We start from the raw sequence: 27,995 nt of genomic DNA, 5'->3' as shown, positions 1-27,995 counted from the left end.
TAGTTCTTATGTGAGCAGAAGTGTGGTAAATGGCAAAGTCTCTTTGATAAAAGTGTTTAAAACCTATTTTAATTATCAGGCTTCTCAAGATGCAACTCTGAATAAATTTTGTAACCTAACTTAGCATTTGTTAGAACTCAGCAGGCATCAGAAAGACCTGTATCTATCACCGAGTTTAGCTTTTACAGTATGAATATCCCTTTTGAACAACTGAGAAGGCCCTTTAATTTTTATAGTACTAATTTGATTATCAGGATAATTCTACTTTTTTAAGAGAGTTTTAAGCAAATGAATATTAGCTCTGTGTCAAATTCTCTGAATAGATACTTGTTTTTAATTAGTATTTAAAAAAATACCAAGCTAGCCCACATATGCATATATAAGGTTAAGTTCTCCAGTGTGGTGTCTGGAGACTTGGTAGCTGCAGCTTCTAAGTTGAATTACCTCGAGGGAGAGAGGACCCTGCTGGCTCCTGAGTTCGCAGCCCCAGCTCTGCGCAGTGGTCTCTGTTCACCACGATAAGAAGAGACAAACGTTCCAGTATTCACTTCTCATTATGCAGTCATTCCCAGCTTGGTAAATCACTTCATAAAATGCTTTTCTGCAGACTCCGAAATACCAAGCTCCGGAATTTTCATGTGTCAGCCATGAGTAGTTTAATCCTAATTTAATCCTAGCATTTGAAACATACACACCGATGTTTCGGATGCGGTTCCTAATTGGAATCTAACTTAGTGTCCTGCAGTTACGTTGTAGTAATGAAAAGCCCAGTTACGGCCGCACACCCCTGGGTTTCAGCCCCAACTTCGCTCTTCAGAACTTCGTAACATGGGTGCTTCTCTCTAGGCTTCATTTTTCGCATCTGTAATTCGAGAATGATAATAATGCCTAATTAAGGGAGTTGTTGTGAGAGTTAAACAAAGCTGGAGTGCAAAGCACATGGTATTGTACCCGTGTAAATACCCTTTTCTCTGTCAGGTTTGTGGCGGGAGCCACCACCATCCTAGTGTCGTCATTGTGACCTGCGAGGGGAAGTTACTCCTCTAGCCTTGTCCTCATTTTTTCATCTGTTTGGGAAAGTTATAGATAAAACAAAAGGTAGACTTGAATAGGAGTTATTTTACAGAATTGAAATACTAGATGAGGGCACCTGGTTTTGTATTAAAGCATTAGGTGGTGTTAGTAAACAGTCACGTTCTCTCAGTATTTTTTTTAATATCTTAACATGTGTTTTACAAGCAATTGAGCATTTAATAATGGCTGCGTTCCCTGAATAGATACTCAGTGCCTATTATATTAGAAACTTAGGTTGCTCTGTGAAAACATCTGCTCATCTTTTGTACTTCTTCCTGTTTTCTCTTGAGGCCTAAAAATTCTGAAGGAATTTTTCATTTTAGCTCAGTGAGGCATTTGAAGGGAGGTGCTTAAAAAAAATCTACATTAGCGTGCTTAGTTCGTCCCTTCTTTCGAAGGATGCATGCTTCAGCAGCACTGCCTCAGTAGCTGGCACCCACACATCGCTCTTTGTAACATTCTCCTTTAATACAGTCATTCTCACTGCTGGGGGACCCGGAGGGCTATGTCTTTAGAAGACTGCTTTCTGCTAGGAGCCATACATTTCCTTATAGAGAATTCAATATGTGTTAATTCAGCAATGGTCAAACTTTTGGTCTCAAAACCCATTCACGTTCTTTAATATTCCTGAAGACCCAAAGAGCTTTTCTCTTTGTGGGTTTTATTTGTTAATATTAAAAATTAGAACTAAGAAGAATATAAAATATCTATTAACAGGGGTGCCTGGGTGGCTCAGTGGGTTAAAGCCTCTGCCTTTGGCTCAGGCCATGATCCCTGGGTCCTGGGATCAAGCCCCACATTGGGCTGTCTGCTCTACAGGGAGCCCGCTTCCTCCTCTCTCTCTCTCTCTGCCTGCCTCTCTGCCTACTTGTAATCTCTGTCTGTCAAATAAATAAATGAAATAAAAGATATATATATGTATCTACTAATAGTAAACCATTATATAACTAGCATATTTTTATGAAAAATAAGTATTTTCCAAACCAAAAAATTGTAGTGACGTGAGAGGAATTGTTTTGTCTTTTTTTTTTTTTTAAACATGTCTTGAATGTCTGGCTCTTAATAGAAGACTCCAGAACTTGGGTATCTGTTTTTGCAGTCAGTCTGTTGTGCTGTTACCCATCCTGTAGCCTCTGGAATATTTCCTTGCACCCTTGGGGCTGATGAGAGTGAAAAAGGCAAATAGCATCTTAGAGTTATTATGAAAATAGTTTTGCCCTCACATTACCTGGAGGTTCTGGGACCACACTTGGAGAACTGTTGAATTAATAAACACTACTAAATCTCCAATTTAGATGAACATAATTCTAAATTCAGAAGTCTTTAGTTATTCAGTCTTTCATAATGTGATCTCTGTCCTTAAGGAGCTCTTGATCTAACAGGAAAAACAGACATGTGAATCCATTTTAGTAGGTAGTAGTGATAAATTCTGTGTTGTATTTATGCATGTGTGTGTGGAGAGGGGTGGTTGGGGACCACTCGAAATAGGAGATGACCTTTCAGCCACATTTTAAAGGAAGAATAAGTGTGTGATAGTCAAAGAGAGCATTCTGGAAAAAGGCAGCAAGAAGGCATGTTTGGGAAACTGTTGTTGATGCCCTGTTCAAGTAGGCTTATTTTCTTTCTTTCTTTTTCAGTTCATGATTACAGGTGGAAATCTGCAGGACAGTAAAGAGGCACTGCATTTGGCACAAACAAATGGTATCCTCATATTCCTTTTACCCCAGCCCCCCACTCACCCAAAATAGGAGTTGAGTTATTTTGAAGAAGTCTTTCTAAAAACTGCTTCAGGTGCAATACAATGGATTGTGACTGTCGAAATAACAGGAAAACAGACTGATTGCAATGGGACATGATTAAAATGAAGGAATTCTGAGTGCCCACCGGTGTATCAGACGTTTGCTTAAACCCTCTCTCTCACATACTTAACCATTATTTTGATTATTTTAAGGTTAATGAGAGTTAAGTTCACTGGGTATACAGTTTAGCCTCACAAATTCCTGATGTAAGATTTTTCTATGTTGTAATGTGCTTAAGATGTGAGTTGCTTTTTATTTAAACTTTAACTGTGAAGGATCATTTATTAAATATTTATCATGCAGACCATTGTTTTAAGACCCCAGGAATGCAAGTAATAATATATAATCTCTCTGTTCACTTTATGTTCATGCATTTTGCAATTATTTAAAATCTGTGAAGTTTTAGAATTTGGTCCTAAGGAAATCCTAGTTACAGAAAACCTCTCCTTATCTGGTATTCATTTTACCTAACTTATTTTGGTTTTGGGTTTTGGCATGCGTGCTTCTTGTGCTAGACATTGAAGAATTAGGCATTCCATGTTATTTTTCAAAATATTGATTTACTTACTAAAAGTTAATTTTTATGGAAATATTTCTAAAATGCATACTTATCTTCAGGACCCACTGTCACTTTTTTTTAGTGATTAAGGTAAAAGTAGTCACCTTCCCAGATGCCTCTGGGGATATAAGAATCTTGTCTTCCATACTTTTTATTCTTGAAGAGAGACATTTTTAAACGTTCTTGAAGCTCCCTTGTCAGCCCTCTTCACTCCTCTTCCCATACCTGTGGCCCCACTGCTTTAAAACGAATGCCTCCTTTTATGTGTAAACATCCGCAGGAGAGGCTGAAGAAGGCTCCCCGCCTCTCCCGGGCTTCAGGGCCAAGCCACTCAGAAGCCCTTTTTGACTTCATACTTGTGTTCCGTGCAGTCAAGTGAGCATGATCTCCAAATAAGTGAGCTTTATTTTTTATTGGAAAAACAAATCCCGGGGCGTCTGGGTGGCTCCATCAGTTACACATCTGTCTTTGGCTCAGGTCATGATCCGAGGGTCCTGGGATCAAGCCCTGGTGTTGGGCTCCCTGCTCAGTGGACAGCCAGCTTCTCCCTCTTCCTCTGCCCCTCCCCCCATGCTCGCTCGCGCTCTCTCTCTCTCTCTCTCAAATAAGTAAATAAAATCTTAAGAAAATGAAAAAAACAGATTCCATCTCTTTAAGTCATCCTTTTTGTTTGTTTGTTTTATTTATGTATTTGACAGGGACAGAGACAGCAAGAGAGGGAATATAAGCAGGGGGAGTGGCGAGGGGAGGGAGAAGCAGGCTTTCCGCTGAGCAGGGAGTCCCATGCAGGGCTTGGGCTCCATCCCAGGACCCTGGGATCATGACCTGAGCAGAAGGCAGCCACTTAAAGACTGAGCCACCCAGGTGCCTCTAAGTCATCCTTTTTAAGGGGAAGAAATATATTTTGTTATGTTAAATACATGAAACAAGACAGTGATGTGAATAGTGAATATAAAAGATATAATTAGGTTGTGACATTTCATTCTCCAAGAAATTGTTTTATTTTCCATTCTGCAGGATTTGGTAAATACCAAACTTTGGAAAGTTGAATTAATTTTTTTTACCAATATGTTAAAGGCAATTTTCATATTCATGTCCTGCTTTGTTAAGCTGTTCCAAAAATTATCATATGATTAACCATATGCAGTTCTTGTAGTTCAAATAGTTTATGGCTATTATTAAAAATTAACCAGTTGAAATGATTTGTTCTGTCATTTTTGCATGTTAAGTATAATATGAAAAATATTTTGAAAATAATCCTAAGACATTATTTTGTGCTAGATATGTTTTTCAGTACAGTTGGATGTCATCCTACAAGATGTGATGAATTTGAAAAGAATGACCCTGATCTTTACTTAACGGAGTTGCTAAATCTTGCTGAAAACAATAAGGGGAAAGTTGTAGCAATCGGGGAGTGTGGACTGGGTAAGTGCCAACCTAGCCCTGTTACAGTGACTTTGAAAGAGATTTGTTCTGTACAAGTTAATGAGTTGCTATTTATTTATTTATTTTGTCTTTTAAAGATTTCGATCGACTGCAATTCTGTCCCAAAGATACTCAGCTCAAGTAAGGAAATTTTTTGACTTTAGTAATTATCGTAAAATCAGAAGAGTGATTTTTTAAAAAATTGCCTTTATTTGTTCAGAATGTAGTTGGATTAAGCATCAGGATTAAGCATTTTTCCTTTGTATATCAAAAGTGAAGTGAAAAAAATTCCATGCATACCTGCATGGAATTCATAAGGGATGGAAGCATCTAGTTCCCAACTGATTAACCATCTAACTTAATTTTAATGGTGGAAGTTAGGGATGAGTTTTACATGATGGAGACTTTTGTTGTTCTTTTTCTTATGAGTGTATTCATGCAGGAACCATTCCAGTGGAATGATTTAAGAGCAATCAGTGATATAAAGGATTTGAGAGCAGGAGGTATTAGAAGGAGATTATAGGATCAATCACCAAAGTAGGAAAAACCTACTCTTGCTTCGCTCTGGATATTGTCAGCTTAGAACGTGAGGGTCTTTTCATAGGAGCCATGTGGAGAGTGGAAGCTTCTCAGAAAACTCCGAAGTTCCCAACCTTTGTAGACTTCCTACAGCCCACTGCCTACACCTTTAAGTTGGAGTCAGCACACTGGTGGGTAGTGTGATAGGCCAAAAAGAAAAATGAGCTCATAGACTTAATTTAAGTCTATTAATGAGCATTTTGTTGCATTTCAGAAACAATGTATTCGTTATCTAGATGATAGAACATTAGACTAAATCCTCTCAGAGCTGTTCAGTGATTTATGATGCTGTGGTCTTCCGGGACAGTCACCTGATGACGGAGGATTATTAAATCCTAAACCTCTCTTGACTATCCTTTTTTTTTTTTTAAAGATTTTATTTATTCATTTGACAGAGAGAGATCACAAGTAGGCAGAGAGGCAGGCAGAGAGAGAGAGGAGGAAGCAGGCTCCCCGCTGAGCAGAGAGCCCGATGCGGGACTCGATCCCAGGACCCTGAGATCATGACCTGAGCTAAAGGCAGCGGCTTAACTCACTGAGCCACCCAGGTGCCCTTGACTATCATTTTTATAGGTCACTCACTTACCTTAAAAGTTCACATACTCATATTTAAATTGAAAAATAGTTGACTGCTTGAGTTTGGTAGGTGAAGCCCACAGATCTTAATTCCTCCACCTTAGAGTCTGTGTTTGGCCAAGATGAATGTCGTGAAGCAGACAGATGGCAGGGGTGTGACAGTGATCCTCCGGCCATAGGACTTTAATCCAGATGCATTCAGACTGATTCTAAAATGCAACCTACATACTTGAAACTTAATTTTTTTTGTCTTAATGAAAACATTGATAGTTCTCTTTCACTGCTCTGAGGATACTCCAACCATTAACTTAAGATCAGAACTTAAAACAATACATATAGCAGGATGTAGTTAATGCTTGAACACAGATGCCAGCTGCCCAGGTGGTAATCTGTACTAAGAGTTTAAACTCAGTGCTCGTTCAGTAAATGATTACCAGGTGCCTCCTCAGTGTAATACAAAGAATAGGCTTGGTTCTGATGCCTTTAGAGATAAGAGAGGACATAAGTAATTAAAATGGGTTGGAAAATGCTAACAAAAGGTGTAGGAGAGCAGGGGGAAGGACTTTCTGGGGGAGTCAGGGAAGGCTTTGCTAATAAGGTGAGGCGATGTGAGCTGGGCGTCTTCCAGAGGAGATGAAGCTAAGGACAAACTAAAGTGTGGGACAGAGTTTAAAAAGATGGGCAGTTAGTTCAGTTTGAGATTTTAAATTCTAAAACATCAAAGGATTTAGTAAAAAACCGCAGCAGTAGGAATCCCATTTGGTTTGTTGTTAAAACAAATATCCCTCCCCACACCACACCCCCACGCCCTGTCCTCCGCCCACGCTCCCTCCCTGCACACATGGTGCTCGGTACTTGTGGTGCTCTGTACTTGTTTCGGCATTTCTCACGTTGTCCCGGAATACATTCATGTCCCGCCTTCCTGTCCCACAACAGACGGTGTCCGGTGTCCGAGTTCTCTGGGGGCACATACCCAGCCTCACTCGTGCTGTCGCGCCCATAGCACCGACCGTGCGCAGTACTCTCCGAGCCTGGCAGGTGCTCCGTAAATGCTCACTGAGTTTTCATAAGGAGAAAGGGTCTTTTTGATTCCTGCAGAGCAGCGTGGAGTAAAAAGCCTATAACTCGGCTTTTACTATTGGATCTTTTCTTGGAAGAATTTTGATTTTGAGCTGTCCTTTAATACCATCTAAGACAACCAGAGTATGATTTGGTGTTCTTATTGTTGTTGTTTTAAGTAAAAATGCAGTCAGGAAAAAGATGTATGAGAAGAGAAAAATAGAAAATGGTGTGATGGATTAGTAGGCAAGACAGAACTGACGTGCAGTAGACACAGTGGCCAAAGAATACCGAGGCCTGCTGGTAAGTGAGGCAGACTGTAACTGTGCAGAGTAGTTCTCGGAGAATTGACAGCTTTGTGTTTGAACCCTAACAGCCTTTGGTGGCTGTGTGTCTGTAAATCTCAGTTTCCTCATCACTGAAATGGGGATAATACCTCCTACCTTTCTTAACATTCGGTATGTAAAGCGCATCATAGTAACAGGCTGGGCGCAGTTAGTGCTCAAGAAATTGCGCCTGTGGTGGTAATCTCAGAAGTATTTTCATCTTAAAGAAAATACAGACTATCTTTTTCTTTGGGGTTTTTGAAAAGCATTTTTTAAAGAGCAAAAAACCCAAAAGGCATGAAAATAAGGAATAAGCCAGACTTTGCTGTGGAAGGGTTACCCTTGAAGCCTGGGCTGTCTATTCAGTGTCTGCCCCATGCTCTATCCCCTTTTCTTGCTGCAAGTTTAGAGCTCGGTTTACTTGAGTGGGAAGAATTTGCTGTGGGATTTTTCCGGGGCTTTAAAATGTTAATACTGCAGGTCTGTTTTGGAAAAGAAATCCAGCATCAGACAAGATTTCAAAAGAACCGTTTGGGGATTTAGGGAACCCCAGCGATGAGAGAGTGAGGCTGTCCTTGCCGTGGGCCAGTCCAGAGGCTCTGGGCTTTTGGGAGTTGCCTCAGTCTTAATTACTAACAGCTACTCGCAAGCTGACCTTTTCAAGCCCTGTCCTCCGCTATTGTTGACCCTCAAATGTAAGAAGCAGTAATACAGGCAAAAGCAAATTACAGCTTCACTAAAGTGAGCAAATCTAACTCAAGTAAACAGTGCTTTTTCATTTATGAACTAAGAAAAAAAAAACAGTAAAAGAAGCAGAGAAATCTCTTGATGAGGGCCAGTTTCTGCTGCCCTGTAACTTACGCTATTTCTAGTTAGGATGGTGGGTTTTTTTCTTTAAAGACAACAGGTACTTCAAGTCAAGTTCTCAGTCTGTGTCATTAGGAATAGTTGGCCTTAAGACACCTAGCTAGCTTGAGTGTATGGACCTTTTCTTTTCTCATATGCAGAATAATGGAGGCACGTTGCTTGAACATCTGTTATTTTCATAATTTGTACTTTTGCCTGCTGTGATGGGCAGGCTTATTCCCAAGGCGATCATTAGATTCTGTAAATCTGTGGTTCAGTTGTGTGGCTTTGTACATAGAATTGTGTGTGAAAGGAACGATCCGCGTAGATGGGGAGCGTGAAGCAGAGAGTGTGCGGTGTGTAGCCAGAAGCCAGATCCATGGTAAAGTTTACGTAATGACTGGAGCACACTTCATTGCTGACATTTCAATTTCTGTAGAGGTTATGGAAATAGTGACTTTTCTTTAAAGATTTCATTTCTGTTTCCTGCCCTGTGAAATTTCAGCACTTTGTTAACTAAAATTATTTTTGCTTACTGTAGCCCAGCAGAACCTGAAAAGGTGATTTAAAAGCCTACACACTGGGAAACACTGGGTAATAAAGACAAAAAAAACCCACCAAAATTATGAAAACTCTTTAAGAAGTGCACTTGTGTGTCTCATTTGAAAATTTAGCATTTTCAAGAGGACAAAGGGGTACTCCAGGAAAATGATTGTCTTGTATTTCAAGGGGATAAGATAGAGGAATATATAGCAAAAGAGATTTAAACTAAACACCAAGAAATTATTCCCTAAAATTAAGGTGCCAAGTAGAGGTAAACTCCTGTAGGAAAATAAGACCCTTATTCTCTGTAACTCCTAGTTTCATTTGAGCTGCATGAGCTGAGTGAGAATGAGTGAGTCCCGCGCTGAATGAGACTGCCAGGAACACGCACCATGTTGCATCTGGCTATTTTCATTATGCTATGGGACCAGAAGAAGCTTCTTGGAAATGTCATTTTGGCTGAGACCTGGAATTTGAGCACTCAGTTTCTGGGTCCAAGTTTGTTACAGTGTGTTGTGATCTTGGATGAGGTCGTACATCCTTTGGCACTAGCTCTTGTCCTGTTCAAAGGTTATTTTGTGGATCAGATGAGATAATGGTATGTGGCACTTGAAAAACCTTTTTATAAAGTACTCTCTAAATATTCACAGCTGTCGTTTTATTTATTTATTTATTTTTAAAAAGATTTTATGTATTTAGGGGCGCCTGGGTGGCTCAGTGGGTTAAGCCTCTGCCTTCGGCTCAAGTCGTGATCTCGAGGTCCTGGGATCGAGTCCTGCGTCAGGTTCTCTGCTTAGTGGGGAGCCTGCTTCCTCCTCTCTCTCTCTCTGCCTGCCTCTCTGTCTACTTGTGATCTCTGTCAAATAAATACATAAATCTTTTTTTTAAAGATTTAAAAAGATTTAAAAGATTTAAATAAATAATTAATAAATAAATGAATAATAAAAAAGATTTTAAAAGATTTTTAAAGGAACGCCTGGGTGGCTCAGTTGGTTAAGCAGCTGCCTTCGGCTCAGGTCATGATCCCGGCGTCCTGGGATCGAGTCCCGCATCGGGCTCCTTGCTCAGCAGGGAGCCTGCTTCTCCCTCTGTCTCTGCCTGCCATTCTGTCTGCCTGTGCTCGCTTTCTCTCTCTCTCTCTGACAAATATATAAAATCTTTAAAAGAAAAAAAAAAGATTTTTAAAAGATTTAAATAAAAAGATTTTATGTATTTATTTGACAGAGAGAGAACACAGCATGGGGAGCGGCAGGCAGAAGGAGAGGGAGAAGCAGGCTTTCCACTGAGTGGGGAGCCCAATGTGGAGTCGATCCCATGACCTTGGGATCATGACCTGAGCTGAAGGCAGATGTTTAACTGACTGAGCCACCCAGGTGCCCCACGGCTGCTATTTTATCATGTAGTTTTTATATCTTTGAAAAATAGAATGTTTCAGTTTTTGTGCTATTTACATTTATTTAATAAATCCCTGCATCTAGTGGTAGTAATTCCTTATATAACAGAACATGGAAAACACTGAGAATAAAGCTGTGCCAGGCTGCTGGCTGCAGCGGATTGACTTCCACTGATGGTGCTCAGCCAGCTCTCCGGGCAAGACGCTGCTGGTGTGTGTGCTCTTCCCTAACAACACGTGCTGCAGGGAACGGATCCCATGGGTGATGGGAAAGTATCTGCTTCATTTGCTGGGGTTTGGTGGGAAAACCTAGTTAAAAGTAATCATTTGAGGGGCCACCTGGGTGGCTCATTTGGTTAAGTGTCTTCCTCCAGGTCAGGTCATGATCCTAGGGTTCTGGGACTGAGCCCTATATCAGCTTCCTTGCTGCTCCTTCTCCCTCTCCTGCTACCTGTCCCATCCCCTACTCGTGCTTTCTCTGGCTGTCTCTCTTTCTTTCAGATAAATGTGTAAAAAAAAAAAAAGTAATTATTTGAGGAACAGCTCCCATCACTGGAAACATAAACATTATAGCTATTTCTAGTGATCAGTAGTAAAGTGCTACCTAATTTACCCAGTAGTTATAATGGAAAGCTAACCAACATTTTTGAAAATAATTTTGTAATCCCAGAAAATGATGTGTCCTTTTCAGGAAGTTGTGTGTTATAAAAGCCTTTGACTAAGCCAGATGTGTTTTAAATGTCTGAGTTTACTACTTCTGTCCTATAATCTCAAGATAATAAAAGTCCTTTAACTTAAAAATATTTAACAGTTATTTTTTTCACACTAAAATAGAATTAACAAGGATTTTTTTTTGGCATCATACAGATACTTTGAAAAACAGTTTGAACTGGCAGAACAAACAAAATTACCAATGTTTCTTCACTGTCGGAACTCACATGCTGAATTTTTGGGTGAGTTAAAGCTAAAATCTCATTTAGAATTTAAGAGTTTTGCAGAAGTCAAGCAAGGTATTAGCCAACAGTGGTTTGTTTTTAATTCACAGACATAATGAAAAGAAACAGAGACCGGTGTGTCGGGGGAGTGGTAAGTAGAAGCGTTGCCCAGAAGCTTCCTTGTTCCTCAGGTTGGCGAAGTAATTCAGGATCAGCAGTGTTCCTCCCCCTCTTACTGAAGGACGCATGTTTACTTTAGAATCTGTGGGCCAGATGCGATACATAAGTCACACAGATTTAATTACATTTATTTTGTTCAAAGTACAAGAATGATAGAGTTTGGTCCACAAGAAAACCCCGTGAATGAACTCGCGTTTCAGGAGTGTGGGCGATGGTCTTTTTCTCTGCCTCTTCCATCAGCTGTTCTTCAGTGGTTTTCACTTGAAATTCTGAGCAGGGTATAAACTGATTTTAATATTTTAAGTCTCACTTCAGGTTTGCCTTCTTAATTTCTTGTCAGCTGTGCTCATTTGCGGTTAACCACTCTGACCTGAGACCCCTCCTTTCTGTAATATGCTTCTACTCTAAACGCTTCTGTGTGGTCATGTCAGTTAGGTCCCATCAATGTTCTCTGCCTTAGCTCAGGCATCCAAAGCAGTGTTTTGTAAGTCTTTTTTGGATTACGGGTTCTTTTGAAAATCTGCCTCAGAAAAACTCTCCGACGCACACATTTTCCCCTCTAATTTTAGGAGCAATTCACTAGTCTCTAGCAGAAAAGCTATTACCTAGCTCTGTAAAATCAGTCCTACTAAGTCCAAGTAAGGAAGAGGAAATGGCACTTACACTTAGGGTACCTACTCCCTATGGGTATCGTACTGTATGCCTGCACTGTGCTGCTGAGTGTCCTCTGTATTTTCCCAGGTTTGTAGCCCTACTTCGTGTCTCACGGACTGCTAGCGATCATGTTTTCTGCACCGCTATGCACTTTTGTATCTGTAGTTTACTGACCCTGCAGTTTATCCTTTGGGAACTGAGAGAGGCTTAGAGGCTCTCATTAATGCCCTTGGGATTGATGGTTCTAACTCTTAGCCCATTTTTTTTATTTCTAAAGAATTTACTTAACAGCAACAAATCCAACCTAAATGTTTGACTTTTTTCGAAAGAAGATATTGCCTGGCTGGCTCAGTGGGTAGAATGTGTGACTCTTGATCTTGGGGTTGTAAGTTCAAGTCCCACACTGGGTGTAGGAATTACTTGGGGGGGAAAAAATCACTGAATATAACTAATTTTCTGAAATGGTTTATGAAGAGTCATATTTAAAATTATTTTGATGTTAATGGAGGATATATTTTCTAGTCAGCTGCAAATGCTGAGGGGAAGAGCAAACTCTTTGGGCAGCTGTATGACATGGTTCTGTTTTAGAACAGATTTGGGACTCTGCTTGCTGTATGAACGCATTAATGACATCACTTGTTAGGTGTGTGTGTTTATTTTTATAAAAAGATTTATTATTTATTTCAAAGAGCATGCACATATCAGCGGGGGAAGGGCAGAGGGAGGGAGGGAGAGAATCCCAAGCAGACTCTGCACTGAGCGGGCTTGCCCCCATGGCCCATGAGATCACAACCTGAATTGGAACCAGGAGTTGGCTGCTTAACTAACTGAACCACCCACTTGTAGGTGTATTTAAAGAAGTATTGCTTTTTGTTTGTTTTTTAAAGATTTTATTTATTTGACACAGAGAGATCACAAGTAGGCAGAGAGGCAGGCAGAAAGAGAGAGGGGTAAACAGGCTTCCTGCTGAGCAGAGAGCCTGATGCGGGGCTCAATCCCAGGACCCTGAGATCATGACCTGAGCTGAAGGCAGAGGCTTTAATACACTGAGCCACCCAGGCGCCCCTAAAGAAGTATTGTTAAGTGTGGTTTTGATTACACAAAGTGTGAAAAACTATGCTTTAATCCCTATAGCTTTGAAGGAGAACACCATCTCGTTCCTTTCTGCCTCCTGAGATATAACTGTGTAACAGTTCATGTTTTTTTAGTGACATTCTTACAACTCTTGATCGATCTTCTTAAAACTTGTCCTCTTAAGTCATCTCTCTTCTAGAAAAAAGTAGCCCATAATGTAAAAATTGAACATTTTAAGATACAATTTACATGGTTTTATAACATTTTTAACTTCATGCTTTTGCCTGAGGATGGGGCTCCCAGCACCAGTCCCCTTCCTGGCGGCGCTGCGGGAATGCTGGAGCAGAGCCATCAGGCAGCTGGGGACAGAAGTTCTGGGCAAGCCTTCTCTCCTCTTGCCTCACATCAGGGGGGATGTTGACCCATTTTATTGTGAGATTGGATTTGAAAATAAAACCATAGGGGCCACCGCATGTGAAATGCTCTGATCCGAAAAACCCTAATGCATCTCTACTTCTGCTTAGAAAGTTATTGGTGTCATTTAGGATTTTAAAGGAAAATTAATTAAATAAAATTCTACCTGTATGTCCTTAGGTACATTCCTTTGATGGTACGAAGGAAGCAGCCGCAGCCTTGGTTGACTTGGATCTCTATATAGGATTTAATGGTTGGTAGGTCCTTACATTTGTTTTATATCAAGTAGACTCCTTGTTCTACAGCGAATTGCAGATATGGATTTAAATGTATTTGTTTATCACATTGATCTTGGCCTGTGAATTTCTGTAAGTATGTGAGAAGTTAAATGATGCCATTCTTGCAAGTAAAAAACTCCATTACTCCTTTCAGTTAAAACTTGAAAGTTATATAGGGCACCTGGTTGGCTCAGTTGGTAGAGCATGTGGCTGTTGATCTTGGGGTGGTGAGTTCAAGCCCCACTTTGGTCATAGAACCTACTGAAAACTTGCAGGTTGTACACTAACCCAGCATCGCAGTTACAGAAAACAGTTTTGTACCCAGATCAACAGCTTGGCTTTCTCTAGCATTGCAGTCGATTCTCGGGTCATTTTATCCCTTTAAAACATGCCCGTTTGCAGCATTGTGTATGCATGTACACAATGCATGTCTGCCCCTATGACATAATCATTTCATAGATCTCTGTAGGCCAAGACAGTGAGGCTCTCAGAAGTTAAGAAACTGGTTTCAAGTAACTGATAGCATGAGAACCAGTGTCTTCTGCCTCCACGCTCGCTGACCTTCCTGCTGGTACACCACACTAGCCTGCGTAAGCCAAGTGTGGTCTGCTGGCCCCACTGGCTCCCTGGGCTGTCCCTCCCCAGTGTTTCGTTCCTTTAAAACTACCACTTAGCTGACTGCATTATTTTTTACTAAAATATCTCCTCGGGGAAATAGAACCATGACATTATTTGCTGTTGAGTTCAGATTTATTTATATGTCCTAGGTGCTGCTTCTATATTTTAATGATTTAATCAGTAAACCACTATGGAAAGGAATACATGAATAATGGACTATAAAGTAGTTTTGAAAAACTTAGACACAGTCTCCCCACCATACTCTCTACTTGTAAGTCAGCTTTCCCAGAGACGCCCACTTAGCTCTTCATCATCATGTGTCTAAGTATTAGTGTGTGCGGTTCTCTCTAATTCGTCTTCTCTGTTTCCGTTAAGGAGTACGAGCATCTTCCTTCTTACATCCAGTACTTTCCTACCGCCTGAATTCTTTCCTTCACAGGCTTCTCAGTGTACTTAGTTCGGAATTTTGCGGTTTTATGCGCATCTAGTGTTTTCATTATTATGTCTGTGTAGATATTGTTGACTGCTGAACATAGGCTATACCGCTTTGTTTTCCTCATTTTTATTTACTTGGTTTTCTTCAAAAGCTGAAGCCTTCTCACACGTTACAGCAGCTCTGTGAAACACCTTCCTGTTTCTGCACATGAGGAAAAGGGTCTAGATAATCTGGCCTTAGATTATCTGCCCAGTTTCTGACCCTTCCATCTTCTCCGTTTCGGACCAGTGTCTGCTCTGCGACGGAATCTTTATTTTTGATCCCGTGTATTCAGTTTTGTTTTGCTGGAACATGTTCCAGTGAATTTACTTTGTTTTTGAAAGATTGCCTGAATAGTTAATGAAAGAAAAACAAAAACCCTTCTATTGGGTATTTTTCCTGGGCATAAAATTCTGGACTAGAAATAATTTTCTATTAAGTCCATGAGAGTTTGCAGGACTCCATTTTTAGGTTTAATGTCAGTAAATCAGTGGCTGTCCTCATTTCTAGTCCTTACCCTGTAGGCCTACTGTTTTCTCCCAGTGGATTATTTTAGTTCTTTACCTCTGGAATTATTAGACTTCACAAAGGTGTTTGATGGGTTTGTCATTCAGAGTTCGTGCGCGCGCGCTCTACTGGCCCATGCCAGCCAGAAGCTCATCTCTGTCCATTCTGGGAATTTTTTTTTTCTCTTGTTCTTTCTTTGGACCTCCCCGGCTCATACTCTGATCTCAGTTTTTTCCCCTATAATTTCTATCTCTGTTTCTCCCACTTTCAAAAATATTTTTCAACTTTTTAATAAAACTTCAGCTTCTTGTTCTAATATCTGAAAGCTCTTCCCTATCATTATCTGGTTTGACAGATGCAGATGCATCTTGTTATCTCTCTAAAGATAGATTTAGTTATTTTTTTGTTTCCCATATCATGCTTTTATTTCCTCCGAGTTCCTTTTTCTTTGTTTTAGTCCCTGTCATGACTTTCTTCAAATGTCAGGCAATTCTTATGCTCTATATTTAAAAAGTTAAGATAAAAAGCTCTTGGAATCTCTCTGGGGAGACAGTTCATCGCCCGGCAGGCCAGCCGACCGCACCAGGGATTCCTAAATGTCAGCCTGTCAGACTCTTTCTGGGTTGCTTCAGTTTCTTCAAACTGGGGTCCTCTGATCTCCGCTGGAAAGGGTCGGGATTCTTCAGTGTGCTGGTGTTCTGGGGCAGAATGAGGGTGGAGAGGGGAGCTCACCAAGCAGTCAGCTTTCGGTCTCTGTTTTCACCCCGGGCTTTCCCCCTGCATGCCTCTGTGCTGCACTGTCTCTAATTTAGCTTTTCCAGAGACTGTACGCACAACCTCTCCCCTTCTCTCTCAGGCCAGGGGTTAGGAGCAGAAGTAGTCCTCTCTGCACCCATTCCCTGGAAGTAATCTGACACTTTTGGCTTTTCTGTTCCCCACCTTTTAAAACAGTCTCCACTTAGTCCCTTGCCTTATCCCAGCCTAAGGACCTTGATCTTCCAGTTCTTAGAACGTTCTTGGGTCAGTTGGTTTGCTTGTCTTCGGTGTCTCTCTCCACAGTCACATGACACCTAAGTCACCTTAGCAATCATTTATCATTTTACCATGTACTTTCTGCTGTATATTTTGTGACTAGGAGTCAGAAATATCTCCTAGTTTCATTAAAAAAAAAAAAAGTGGGTTTTTTTCTTTCTTTCTTATTTTGAAATGATTTTTAAGAGCAAGACAGTAGGAGCGGCCAGGTGGTTCAGTCAGTCGAGCACCTGACTCTTGATTCCGGCTCATGTCATCTCAGGGTCATGGGATTGGGCCGCAAGTCAGGCTTCACGCTCAGCACAGAGTCTGCTTGAGATCCTCTCTGTCTTCTGCCCTGCTCATACTCTTGCTCTCTAAATAATCTTTTTTAAAGGAAGAGGGTAGAAGGTCTTTATTTCACCAACTTGATTTAGTACATTTGTCTTAAGAGATTTCTATATGACCTTGAATTTATAAAGATTTGGCTTTAAGTTAATGATATGACTTTTTTCCAGTATTAACTCAGAATTAACATTAGTCATTTAATCAGTCAATATTTCTATTCTTATTCTGAAATTGAATTTATTGCAGTATTAATCTGAGTCTCTTGAGTTATGGTAATTTAATCTATACTGCCTGTGACATAAAGTCTGTTTTCTAAGGGTTAAATTATATTTTCCTCCATGAAAATGGGAAAGTTTCAGATTTGACTATGGAGTCATGCAGCTGCCTTCCTTTAAATGGAAAACCTTACTAAAGATATAATTGGCTTTGATTTAAAAATATTTCTTCATAGTATATATATTTCTGTATTTAGATCAGTGTTTATAAGCATGGAGTATATGTAGGAAACAACTGTTAAGGCATGATTTCTTTTCAAGAGATTGAAAATATACAAGTAATTTGATAACTGGAAGTTTTAAAGTTAATACCCATATCAAGCATATCAGTACATTTTTGAAAATACTCCTATTGGTCAATTGTTAACTCTGGCTGAACATAAGAGTTTTGTTTGTCTCTGGAGAACAGTAATAAAAAGGCTGGTATTTATGGCAAGTTAGACACACATTTCCCTTTCACTCCTTCTAAAATCATTCTAAAGTAAAATCCTGTGTATTCAAAGTGGAAAACGTAAAGCAAAGAAACAAGGCTGGAGTTTCTGGAAGAGACCAATTAGACTAAAGGGCCCCAGAGAAGGTGAGAGCAATTGGCACACAGAATCACAGAAAGGACTTTGGGTTTAGAATTAGTGACAAATGGGACTAAGTGAGGGTAATTCCAGACCTCATAGAGAAAGCTGTCATCCCCTGTGTTCATTGCCATGCACAGAGTACAGGTGCAGCAAGCATTTCTACTCAAAGGGAAATCTCTTTTCCTAAGAAAACTGAACAAACCAAATTGTGAGAGCCAAGAAACTTGGCTTGGAAACTTGAATGTTGATCTCAGAGGAAAGAATTTGGAGGAGCAGAAGCCCCACAGCTATCTCCCTCCCTTTTCACTCTTAAATGAAATCGCAGATCTGTGTGTCAAGTCCCAGCCTGGCCCACAAGGAGCTTCCAGTAAGATTCCCCACTCAGAACTGGCAGTAAAAAAGTCCTCTGTTTTCATAAAAGTGGAGGGAACACTGGCCATTCAAGCCTCCTTAAATATAACTGATAATTAAGGAGCACCAGATAAATGAGGTGAACCAACAGAAAGTAAAAGATCAAGATAAATAGAAAAATTAGCACCAGAGGAAACAATTTAGGGAAAAGAACTTTAAAAGAGACTTGATATACTAAAGGCTGAGATGTTACATCCATAAAATATGAACAATATTACAAGAATATTACAAGAAAAAGATAAGAGTTCCTTAATGATTAAAAATAAATGTCTGTGTTTATAAAACAATACCACCATTGGAGGAAGTGAGGGAATCAACACATTCAACAGGGAGATACATATTTTTCCTCTCTACCACCTACCATTGGGCACCTAATAGTAGATGCAGCAATTTTTATACAAATATTCTAGTGAATAAAGGGCTGACAGATCTGTCAACATTCTGCAACTCCTGGTAAATGAAGAGGTCTAAGCACTGGGCAACCATGGCTGCCTCCCGTCACAAAAATACAGCCAGATACTGTGTGCCTCTCTAAGTAGAAAAATAAGAAAAAAATCCTCACCTGAATCTGGTCAAGATTCTAGATGGTAATGTAGATATCCTGTAAGAAATACAGAAGGCAAAATTTCCTTCAGGTTGACATGACCAGGAGCATGGTGGAGGAGGAGGTTCCCGCCTCCTCCCGCAGACACTCCCAGGCAATGACTGTATGTAATGCAGTTCTTTCCGAGAATGACCTGATCTGCAGAACAGCTCTTCTGTACTGTGAAGGAAAAGCCACACTGAGAAGGGTGGGGAGGAGCAGAGACAAAGTAGGGAACCAAATATGTGATATGTCAACTCATAACCAGGAGGGGACAGCACAGGTGTAGAGGTCCTCCCTGAGGAGAAGGGGATCAAGCCCCACATCCAGGTGCCCCGTGCCTCCTGACTGCCCTGGGAGTCTGCACCAGGAAGACAGGCCCTCATCATGTTTGGCTTGGATAACCAGCAGGACTCTACTTCAGCAGAGCCAGGGCTCTATTAGAAACTAAGACTCTACTCATGAGGGCCAGCACACTAGTATCACTCACTTCAGGATCCAGCAGAGAGACAGCAGTTTAAAAAGTACCTGCGTTGTACAGGAAGGAGATTTATTGGCTCATTTTAGGGTGGCTGCTGGAGGGGCAGGGATCTACAGAAAAATCTCTTGGGACTGGGAGTGCTAGCAGGTGTGGTCTCCCAACTAGCAGCCCTGATGCTGACAAGAGCCAATTCTGACACTCTACCAACTATCTTGATAGCACCATTCACCCTGCCTTGCATTCTCTGTCAGACCCACTCCACCCAACCTGCCAGGTTAGGCAGGTTCCCTTCCAAAGTGGCTCTTGCCCAGCAACACCCAGTGGTCACCTTGTTTGGGACTAGTGAACCCACAAAGCAATTACTGCCCCAACCCAGCATGCCTGTAGTGTCTTCAGGAGGGCCTCTCAGCCACCTGGGCTTGAGGACAGCCCTGCCCACCAGCACACTCACAGCAGCTACAATACACAGTAGGAGGGCATAAGCAGCCTACAACATGGGACCCTCCTGGAGTGCTTGGTTCTGATGACCATGGGCGATGTTACACTGCTTAGCCCCACAGGATACTTCCTACACAAGGCCACTGCTTACAAGGCCAGCAGATATAACTGATGTAATAGAAAGAAAAAAAAATCACAAAGTGAGAAGACAGACAAATTTATTCCAAATGAAAGAACAAGACAAAACCTCACAAATAGAACTAAACAAAACCAAGGCAAGCAATCTACCTGATAAAGAGTTCAAAGTAATGGTCGTAAAGATGCTCAGTGAACTTTAAAGGAGTGGATGAAATCAGAAAAAGAGAAAATAAAAAACCAATTAGAGATAAAGAATACAATAACTGAAGTAAAAAATAACAACAGATTAGAGGATACAGCAGAATAGATCGGTGACCTGGAAGACAGTAGTGGAAACCATCCAAGCTGAACAGAAAAGGACATTTTAAAAAAAGATTTTATTTATTTATTTGACAGACATCACAAGTAAGCAGAGAGGCAGGCAGAGAGAGAGGGGGAAGCAGGCTCCCCGCCCAGCAGAGAGCCCAGTGTGGGGCTCAATCCCAGGACCCTGAGACCATGCATGACCTGAGCCGAAGGCAGAGGCTTTAACCCACTGAGCCAGCCACCCAGGCGCCCCAGAAAGGGACATTTTAAAAATGGGAATAGATTAAGAAACCTCTAGGACAACATCAAGTGTGCTAACATTTGCATTATAGAAGTCCTAGAAGGAGAAGAGGGGGGCAGAAAATCTGAAGAAACTTTTCCTAACCTGTGGGAGAAATAGATGTCCAGGAAGCACCCAAACAAGATGAACCCAATGAAGTCTACACCAAGACACACAATAAAAAGGTGAAAAATTGTAGAGTCTTTAAAGCAGTAAGAGAAAAGAAACTAATTATATACAAAAGAGAAGCCCCCTAATGCTATCCACTGATTTTTTTTTAGCTAAAACTTTGCAGGCCAGAAGGGAGGGGTGTGATGATATATTCAAAGCGCTGAAAGGAAAAAGCCTACAATGAAGAATACTGTGCCTGACAAGGTTCTCATTTAGAATTCAAAGAGAGAGAGGGTTCTTTAACCTGGAAAGGGAATGATGCAGTGCTTTTAGAATGTGTTCAAACTTAAAAAGAACATCGGCTCAAAACAGACCGCTGTAAATACAGGGTGTTGTATATGAACCTCACAGTAACCATAAACTGAAAACCTATAATACACAAAAAGTAAAGAGAAAGGAATCCAGGCATAACACTAAAGAAAACCATCAGACCACTAGGGCAGAGAGAACATTAGAAAGAAGAACTACAAAAGCAACCAGAAAACAATTTCCTATCAATAATTACGTTAAATGTAAATGGATTAAATATTCCAATAAAAAAGCGTGGGATGACAATCTATAAGGAAACAAACGAACAAAAAAATTTCTATATGCTGTTTATGAGAGAATCACTTCAGGCCTAAAGATATACGCAGACTGAAGGTATGAGGAAAAGAATAGTCTATGTGAACAGAAGCGGCAACAGCAGCAACAAAAGCTGCAGTAGCAATGCTTAAATGATACAGTCTTCATTAGTATGCTGTAACAAGAGACAAGGGCATTGCGTAATGATAAAGGGATCCAACAAGGAGATACAATAATTATAGATATCTGCACTCAAGATAGCATCTAAATATACAGAGTTCATTAACAGACATAAAGGGACAAACTGATAGTAGTACAGTTATTACTAGATACCTAGATCAGTGGAACAGAATACAGAGCCCAGATACAAATCCAGATGAACACAGATGAAATCAAGACTGGGAAACTCTTCAGGGCAAATAACTGGGTTTCTCCAACAATTTTTTAAAGAAAAAAGAGGTTCAGGGGCACCTGAGTAGCTCAGTGGGTAAGCCTCTGCCTTTGGCTTAGGTAATGATCTCACGGTCCTGGGATTAATTTATTATATAATTCTCCATCAAATAAATAAAATCTTAAAAAAAAAAAAAAAGGAAAAAGATATTCAGGAAAACTTAAGAGTTTAAGAGATTTAGAACATTGACCAGTTGCAATATGTGGCCCTCATTTGGATCCTGAGCCACACAAACTCAAAGAATGTCTCAGGGCACTGAGACAATATGAATATTGGATAGATGATAAAATGGGGTTTTCTTAGACATGCTTAATAGTATTGTGGTTATATTAAAAGAAAGCTTCATGCTTAGAGCTACATGCTGAAATATTTTCTGAAATAAATGCTAGTATGTTGAAACTATACATTTTGAATTTCCTTCAAGATAATACAGGAGAGGTTTGGGATGAGTTGGTGGGATAGTATCAGCCAGGAATTGATAATAGATCGGGGCCGAGTAATGAGTACATGGGGGTTCTGTATTGTAGTTTTACATATATTTTAATCTCTCATAATAAAAACTTAAATATATGCTAAAATTTAAATAAAACATAAGGACAGTGTTAATCATCATCACATTATATAGCAAACCATCCTAAAACTCACTGGCATATAATAGTAAGCATTTTTTCATAGTTCTGGATCTTAGGATCAGCTGAGGGTTGACTAACTGATAGGAAGATCTCTTGGCCACAGGCACATGTTGAATTCACATTGGAGCTGGGCTTTCTTTCTGGGTGCCCAGGCGGAGGAGGTAATGGCTAGTTAGTGCATGCTAGTTTCAGATCACAGAAGTGCCATCGAAATTTTTAAAAGTGAGTTTTCAAGCCTCTAACGCTGTCATCCAGTCAAAGCAAGTCTTGAGGCCATGACCAGATTCAAACTCCTCCTTCTATGAAACCGTGACAACGGTGCAGATACATTTCTATAAAAGGAAAGTGAAGAATTGGGACCAATATTCTAGTCTGTCTCACGGTCTGAAAGTGAAAGTTAAGGAAATGAAAGTTAATTTCCCAGGAAAGGGTAAAAGAAGCAGGGCCTTAGCAGATCAGTTCAGGAGTTGTAAAACTGACGAATACAAGTCCCAGAAAGAGATGAGAAAACAAAGGGGGAAAATTCCTTTTCCCATAATTTTTTCCCAGAGTTGGGGAGAGGGGTCTAAATTGGACGGGTTTTAACTCCCCTAAGTGAATGAAAAAGTCTCACGTAAGTTTCAGAACGTCAAGAGTAATGGAAGATCCTGTTTCCATATGTGGGGAGAAGGACATTTCCTAACGAGATTTTCATTTTCATGCCTTGTTAAATACTCTTAGTTCTGTGACTGTGATTTTCATCATTTGTGAGGATTCTGTTGCTGATTAGTGAAACATTAACTTTGATTCCTTCCTAGCAGTAGTTGCAAAACTGGCCATACCTTCCAACTCTGCATTTGAGCCTGAGTTATGCAAATTACCGAGGGAAGCAAACGAGTTTTTACACAGACTGACTCAGAAAGTTAATGGACAGTCAGCTGATAAACACAAAAAATTGCATCCTATTAAAGGCAGTGTGTGGTTGGAATAGATCTTAATCTAGATCCCGTAAGGATGGAAATGTGTATATTGCCATTGTAGCCAACCAGAGTTTTGTTTGTGGACTTTAGGTTTTATAATGTTTTAGATAAGTTTGTAATTTGAAAAAAAACGACCAAATACATGAATTTTTTTTTTTAAGCTCACTGAAAACCGAGGCTAATTTGGAAGTTCTGAAGTCAATACCTAGTGAAAAATTAATGATTGAAACTGGTAAGTTTATGCATTTAGAACTTTTTCGTATCATACCATATCAAAACAGAGCTAGACAAAAGTTAAATATTTTAAAACAGTTAATTCATAGCCTCAAAAACTGTACTTTACAGAAAACCTTTGGGGTTTTTCATCAATTGATAGAAAAGTATTTTTGCAAGCAAGATTTTCAATTCTAGAAGTTTGATTAAGCCTAAATACTTAAAAAAGGAATATTAAATATGTAACTAAGGAGATTGTAATTATGTGTATTTTATTAAACAAGTAGTCTTACTGAAGTACCCCACTTGGGGTTTCACAAACTTCGGAATTTTTTTTATAACATTGTCTTTGTAATGGTGTAATTTTACAGTACTTTCACATAAAGTACAAGAATTTAAATCAAACTGGTTTAGTCAAGGAATTTTAGAAATCTGTTCCCTCTTAATAAAAGAAGCTAAACATTTTACCTAACTCAAGGCTTTACTTACATATATGGGCATTTTTAGTAAAGTCAAGCCTAACCATCAGGTTTATTTCCTTGGAGAGTTATGAAAATGAAATGATCTTATTGAAAGTACAATGCTTATAAAATGTGTGAATTCTTATTTATTAAAGAGGTAAGTGAATAATCCCAGGATCTTTTTTTTTTTTTAAGATTTTATTTAGTTGAGAGAGAGAACACAAGCAGGGAGGAGGGTCAGAGGGAGAAGCAGACTCCCTTAGCTGAGCAGGGAGCCTGATGTGGGGCTGGATCCCAAGACCCCAGGACCATGACCTGGGCTGAAGGCAAATGCTTAACCCACTGAGCCCCCCAGGCGCCCCAGGCCCAGTATTTAGAGGCGTTCTTTCACATTCAGTAGAGGCAAATAGAGGCAGAACCTAAATGTTTCCAGGTTAAAATTTGTATTTCTTCTGGCTTTGTTTTAGAGTATGCCATACACCAACAGTAATATTAGCAGAAAAATCTATTATGAAAGTGAGTCTTAAAAAGCTTTAAAATTTTTTCTTAAAAGGCATTTTAAAGTTTGTACAGTTCAAGATTTAATCTTGTGCTTAGAATTTTTTTTGCTTTTTACCATTTTTAAGCCGAATCATGACTTAAACATTTTACAATTTACATAATTTGTTTGATAATGTTTATTAAGAGACCAATATTTTCAAAGATAAACCTCATTAAGACACTTCTTTGCTTAACTAGACGCACCTTGGTGTGGAGTGAAAAGTACACATGCTGGATCAAAATACATAAAAACTTCATTTCCTACCAAAAAGAAGTGGGAAAATGGGCACTGCTTAAAAGACAGGAATGAACCCTGCCATATAATGTAAGTATTTGGTTTTCACGGTCTTCAGAATATTCAAGTCAACCACCAAATGCCATTTACAAAATGAACTCAAGGGACCGAGGTAAAGTCGGTGACATCCAAATGAAGTTAAGATCAAAAGCCACCGATTTAATGCAGCGATGTGGAAGGCTCTGCACCCGGATTGCTCTACTGAGGCTTCTCTCTCCCCATCATCTCCACCTCAGTTCATTACGAGTGGTTTTATTACAGGAGTGAAAACTTCATGTGATCTTGGTTATTTGTCATTTTGTAGGAAAGGGGAAAGATTCTCACACAGCTTCCTTGCTTATGGTTATACAAATGCACTCTCAGCAGGAGATCTTTTTGTATATTTTAAATGACTTGACAACCTGAAAAAACTTAAGTATTAACACATTTCTTGAAGCCTTTGACCGAGGTGGTCAGGTTATAGAAAGATTTCCTTTTTCTAACCCAAAAGGGGGGGGGGGCAAGCAGCAATTCAGCATCATGTTTTTAATTATAATATATCTAGTGCATGGAGAGAGGGGCTGTTGTTGAGGAGCTGTAGAGCTTGTAACTTACAGGGTGAGTTCTTGTCCTGTTCACACACTCCTCATCCAGTTTCTGTTTGCATAAGCAGATAATTTAAATCGCAATTCTATCACTCTCTTGTGGTTTACCAGTTCAGGCAATTGAACAGTTACTTTCAGATTATAATAATTCCTTCCATATGCATCTTTTTAGTCGTTTTTAACTGATAAGAGTATTAGGTAAGCCAGCTCTAAAATTCAGCAGGCAGAGAACTGAAGATTTATTCTATAAAAATAATACTGGAAAGACTTTCCTTTATTAACATGCTGGTGTTGGCAAAGATTTTAAAGCTGAATGTTTTAAAACCCATAGGCTGAGGAATATATTTAAGTTCTGATTAGTTAAGAATCACTTGTAGCTTTTGTGACATGTACGTAGTTGCAAATTCAGTCAGAAGACAGAAGACAATTATTACTGAATCATTCTTTATAGAGATTTAATAGGACACTAGAGACAAGAAACGTATTTTTCTAGTAGCCGCTCAGGGGAAGTATTTGCCAACAGTGTATCCAAGTCAGTTTTCTGTACTGCCTTAATGTTCAGTACAATATAGCTCTTGACTCTAGTGACATTTGCAAAACAAAACTCTAAGGGTCTTCCAGTGCAGACTGGTGAGGACTGAGAAAGCTCGAGTCTCATCTGCAGTCATGACTACAGCTGAGGCGGCAGGAGCTCGGGAAAGTCAGGACAGACAGTTTTTAAATCATTTCAGAACACACATGCCTCTAGTCTAATGCTAATTACTAATTCCTACTTACAAAGTCATCTTTATCAAGCCCATCTATTAACAATTTTATATTTTATTTTTATAGAGATCTTTCCTCCCTTTTTTAATTTTAAATTCCTTAAAACACATTTTGACCAGGTTAGTTACTGAGGCTACCTGGAAGAATCAGGACATTCCCTGCCCTGCACCCACCCACCAGATGACTCAGTACCTTGTGCCAGGGATCTTTGCCCTCCTGGAGCAAAGAAGCACAAAGTATAATCCAAGAGGCTCGTGGCGTTACGGAAGTATGAACATATGACGAGGACCCTAGGACGGCAGTTGCCTGCCTTAAGGAGAAAACGCTTAACTAAGGTGACACTTCACCTGGTCATGGGGTACAAATGGGCCTTGTGCCAGACCAAGACAAACACCCTGAGCAAAGGCAGACCGGCAGAAGGGCTTGCTTCTCTGGGGAAAACAATGAGTTTAGTGTGGCGGAAAGTAGGATGCATGGGTGAGTGTAAGCGTAGGAAGGCAGGGTGAGGCCAGACTGGTGAGGGCTTTTGTATACCAACCTTAGTAGTGCACATTTCATCAGGACCCAAAAAAGGCTTTTAAGCAGGAAAGGGGCAGTTGTTTTTCTTTTTTTTTTTTTTAAAGCTATAATGTATCAGCATAGAAAAAGGACTGAAAGGGAGATGGGTGGCAGGAATCATACTGATTTCACAGTATTATGCAGGTAAGTTCCAGCTGAATAGTTAAGAGGAGAATTCTGTAGTTTACTAAGAGAACTGGGCCTTTAGTGTCCATTTAAATGCTAATGTATTTGCTTTTAGCACATTTTGACTCAGATAAAAATTTAGTCTATATTAAGTGTGGCTGTTGCATTATGATGATAAAATTAAAAGATTCCAGTTAATCCCTAATTCCTTTATGTGTTCATTTTTAAGAAACTCATACCAGGGAGAAAAATCTTAACGAATACTTAAATGTTCACTTTGGACTTCAGATCTTTCTAATTCATGTATAAAAACCTTACCTATAGTATTGCTAGAGAACAGTACTACTGATTATTCGAGGAACAGAAACTGAAAGCTCTGACACCTGGGCTAGTCTCGCTCTTGCAGGGAGTAAGTACAGGAAGAGAAAGCATCTCTCCTCCCCCTAACCCCGATAACCATACACTGTTCCAAGTAAATAACTTCTCACTTCCTTTGCTGTCATTGTGCTGGTCATGCTGCAGCAAATTCCTGCTGCTTCTGGAACTAAATCTCCTAGCAGTAGCTTTCAGACTTTGCTGTACCCGCAATACCGCAGACCGTGTGACTCAGCACCCATGTACATATATAAACCCCAAACAGAAATGAAACAGTACTTCCCTAAGTGCAACGTATTTTTCCTTTTCTTACAATTTTCTGAAAGCTCATCATGACCCATTAATGAATCCAAAAAGACCCAGTTTAAAAGAACTCTTCATTTTCACTGGGTTAGTTCCGTTAGTTGTGGTTGACATAATATGGGCTGTTTTTTCAAATTTATTTGAACCTGGACCTTGGTTCTAGTTATATGCAAGGCTGCCCGAGAAATTTGTCTCGAATTATTTTAAATATAACAGTTAAACTTTTCTGTTCATAGTGCCAAAAACCTTGTACCTGTAAAACTTACTATGTTAAAAGTGCTAGAACAATGGTTTCCTTTATGTGGAAACGAATACCTTTAAAACTGAGCATATACTTGGAAATTAACCATTTTGTTTTGTTTTCTTTTAGTCAAATACTGGAGATAATGTCAGCAGTAAGAGAGCAGGATCCATTGGAATTAGCCAATACACTATATAACAACACCATTAAATTATTTTTTCCTGACATGTAATTGGTATGTTCTTTCCATTTCCCATCAATAATGTAAAATTTTATGGTACAACTTTAAGATTGAATAAAGGAAGTCTCTGGACGTTGTCTGAAGAGGACTCCGTATTACTACATACTGTCCTCCCCTCATTTTTATTCATCAAGTCAGATCAGAATTTTACTATCAGTTAAGGTCTTAGTTTAAAACAATGAAAACTCCGAAATATTTCATTTGGTAATCTCTTCAAAAGTCTGAAAGGACAATTTTATGTAAACCCTGTAAACAGAATGGCCAACAAATATACTGGTTTTATTTACATCAAAATTAAACAGCACATTCTGGTTTTTATACCAAAGTTTAGTTGATAAAAGCCTGTTTCTCAACTCTTA

General features: G+C 39.7%; 1 protein-coding gene across 7 annotated transcripts in view; it reads left to right on the top strand.

Annotated features, from left to right (window-relative positions):
- The window catches only part of TATDN1 (TatD DNase domain containing 1), a 41,253-nt gene extending 13,534 nt beyond the window's left edge, over positions 1-27,719 (top strand). For 5 of the 7 annotated variants that reach the window (XM_004743531.3, XM_004743530.3, XM_013051753.2 and 2 more), the window contains 9 exons: positions 2,712-2,775; positions 4,714-4,857; positions 4,956-4,998; positions 11,047-11,132; positions 11,225-11,265; positions 13,617-13,693; positions 23,096-23,166; positions 24,347-24,473; positions 27,525-27,719. In XM_004743531.3, coding sequence (XP_004743588.1) covers positions 2,712-2,775; positions 4,714-4,857; positions 4,956-4,998; positions 11,047-11,132; positions 11,225-11,265; positions 13,617-13,693; positions 23,096-23,166; positions 24,347-24,473; positions 27,525-27,627 — 756 coding nt within the window. In that variant the 3' untranslated portion in view covers positions 27,628-27,719. Of the gene's footprint in view, positions 1-2,711; positions 2,776-4,713; positions 4,858-4,955; positions 4,999-11,046; positions 11,133-11,224; positions 11,266-13,616; positions 13,694-23,095; positions 23,167-24,346; positions 24,474-27,524 lie in introns of those variants that run through there. The other 2 variants (XR_006606176.1, XM_045078116.1) reach the window with 2 other exon arrangements.
- Positions 27,720-27,995: the final 276 nt, after the last annotated feature.

Source organism: Mustela putorius, unplaced genomic scaffold (assembly GCF_011764305.1).
Source record: "Mustela putorius furo isolate JIRA1106 unplaced genomic scaffold, ASM1176430v1.1 tig00000228_pilon_pilon_pilon, whole genome shotgun sequence".
NCBI lineage: Eukaryota > Metazoa > Chordata > Mammalia > Carnivora > Mustelidae > Mustela > Mustela putorius.
Note: the sequence above shows the minus strand (reverse complement) of the source record. Positions and strands in the feature narration are given on the sequence as shown.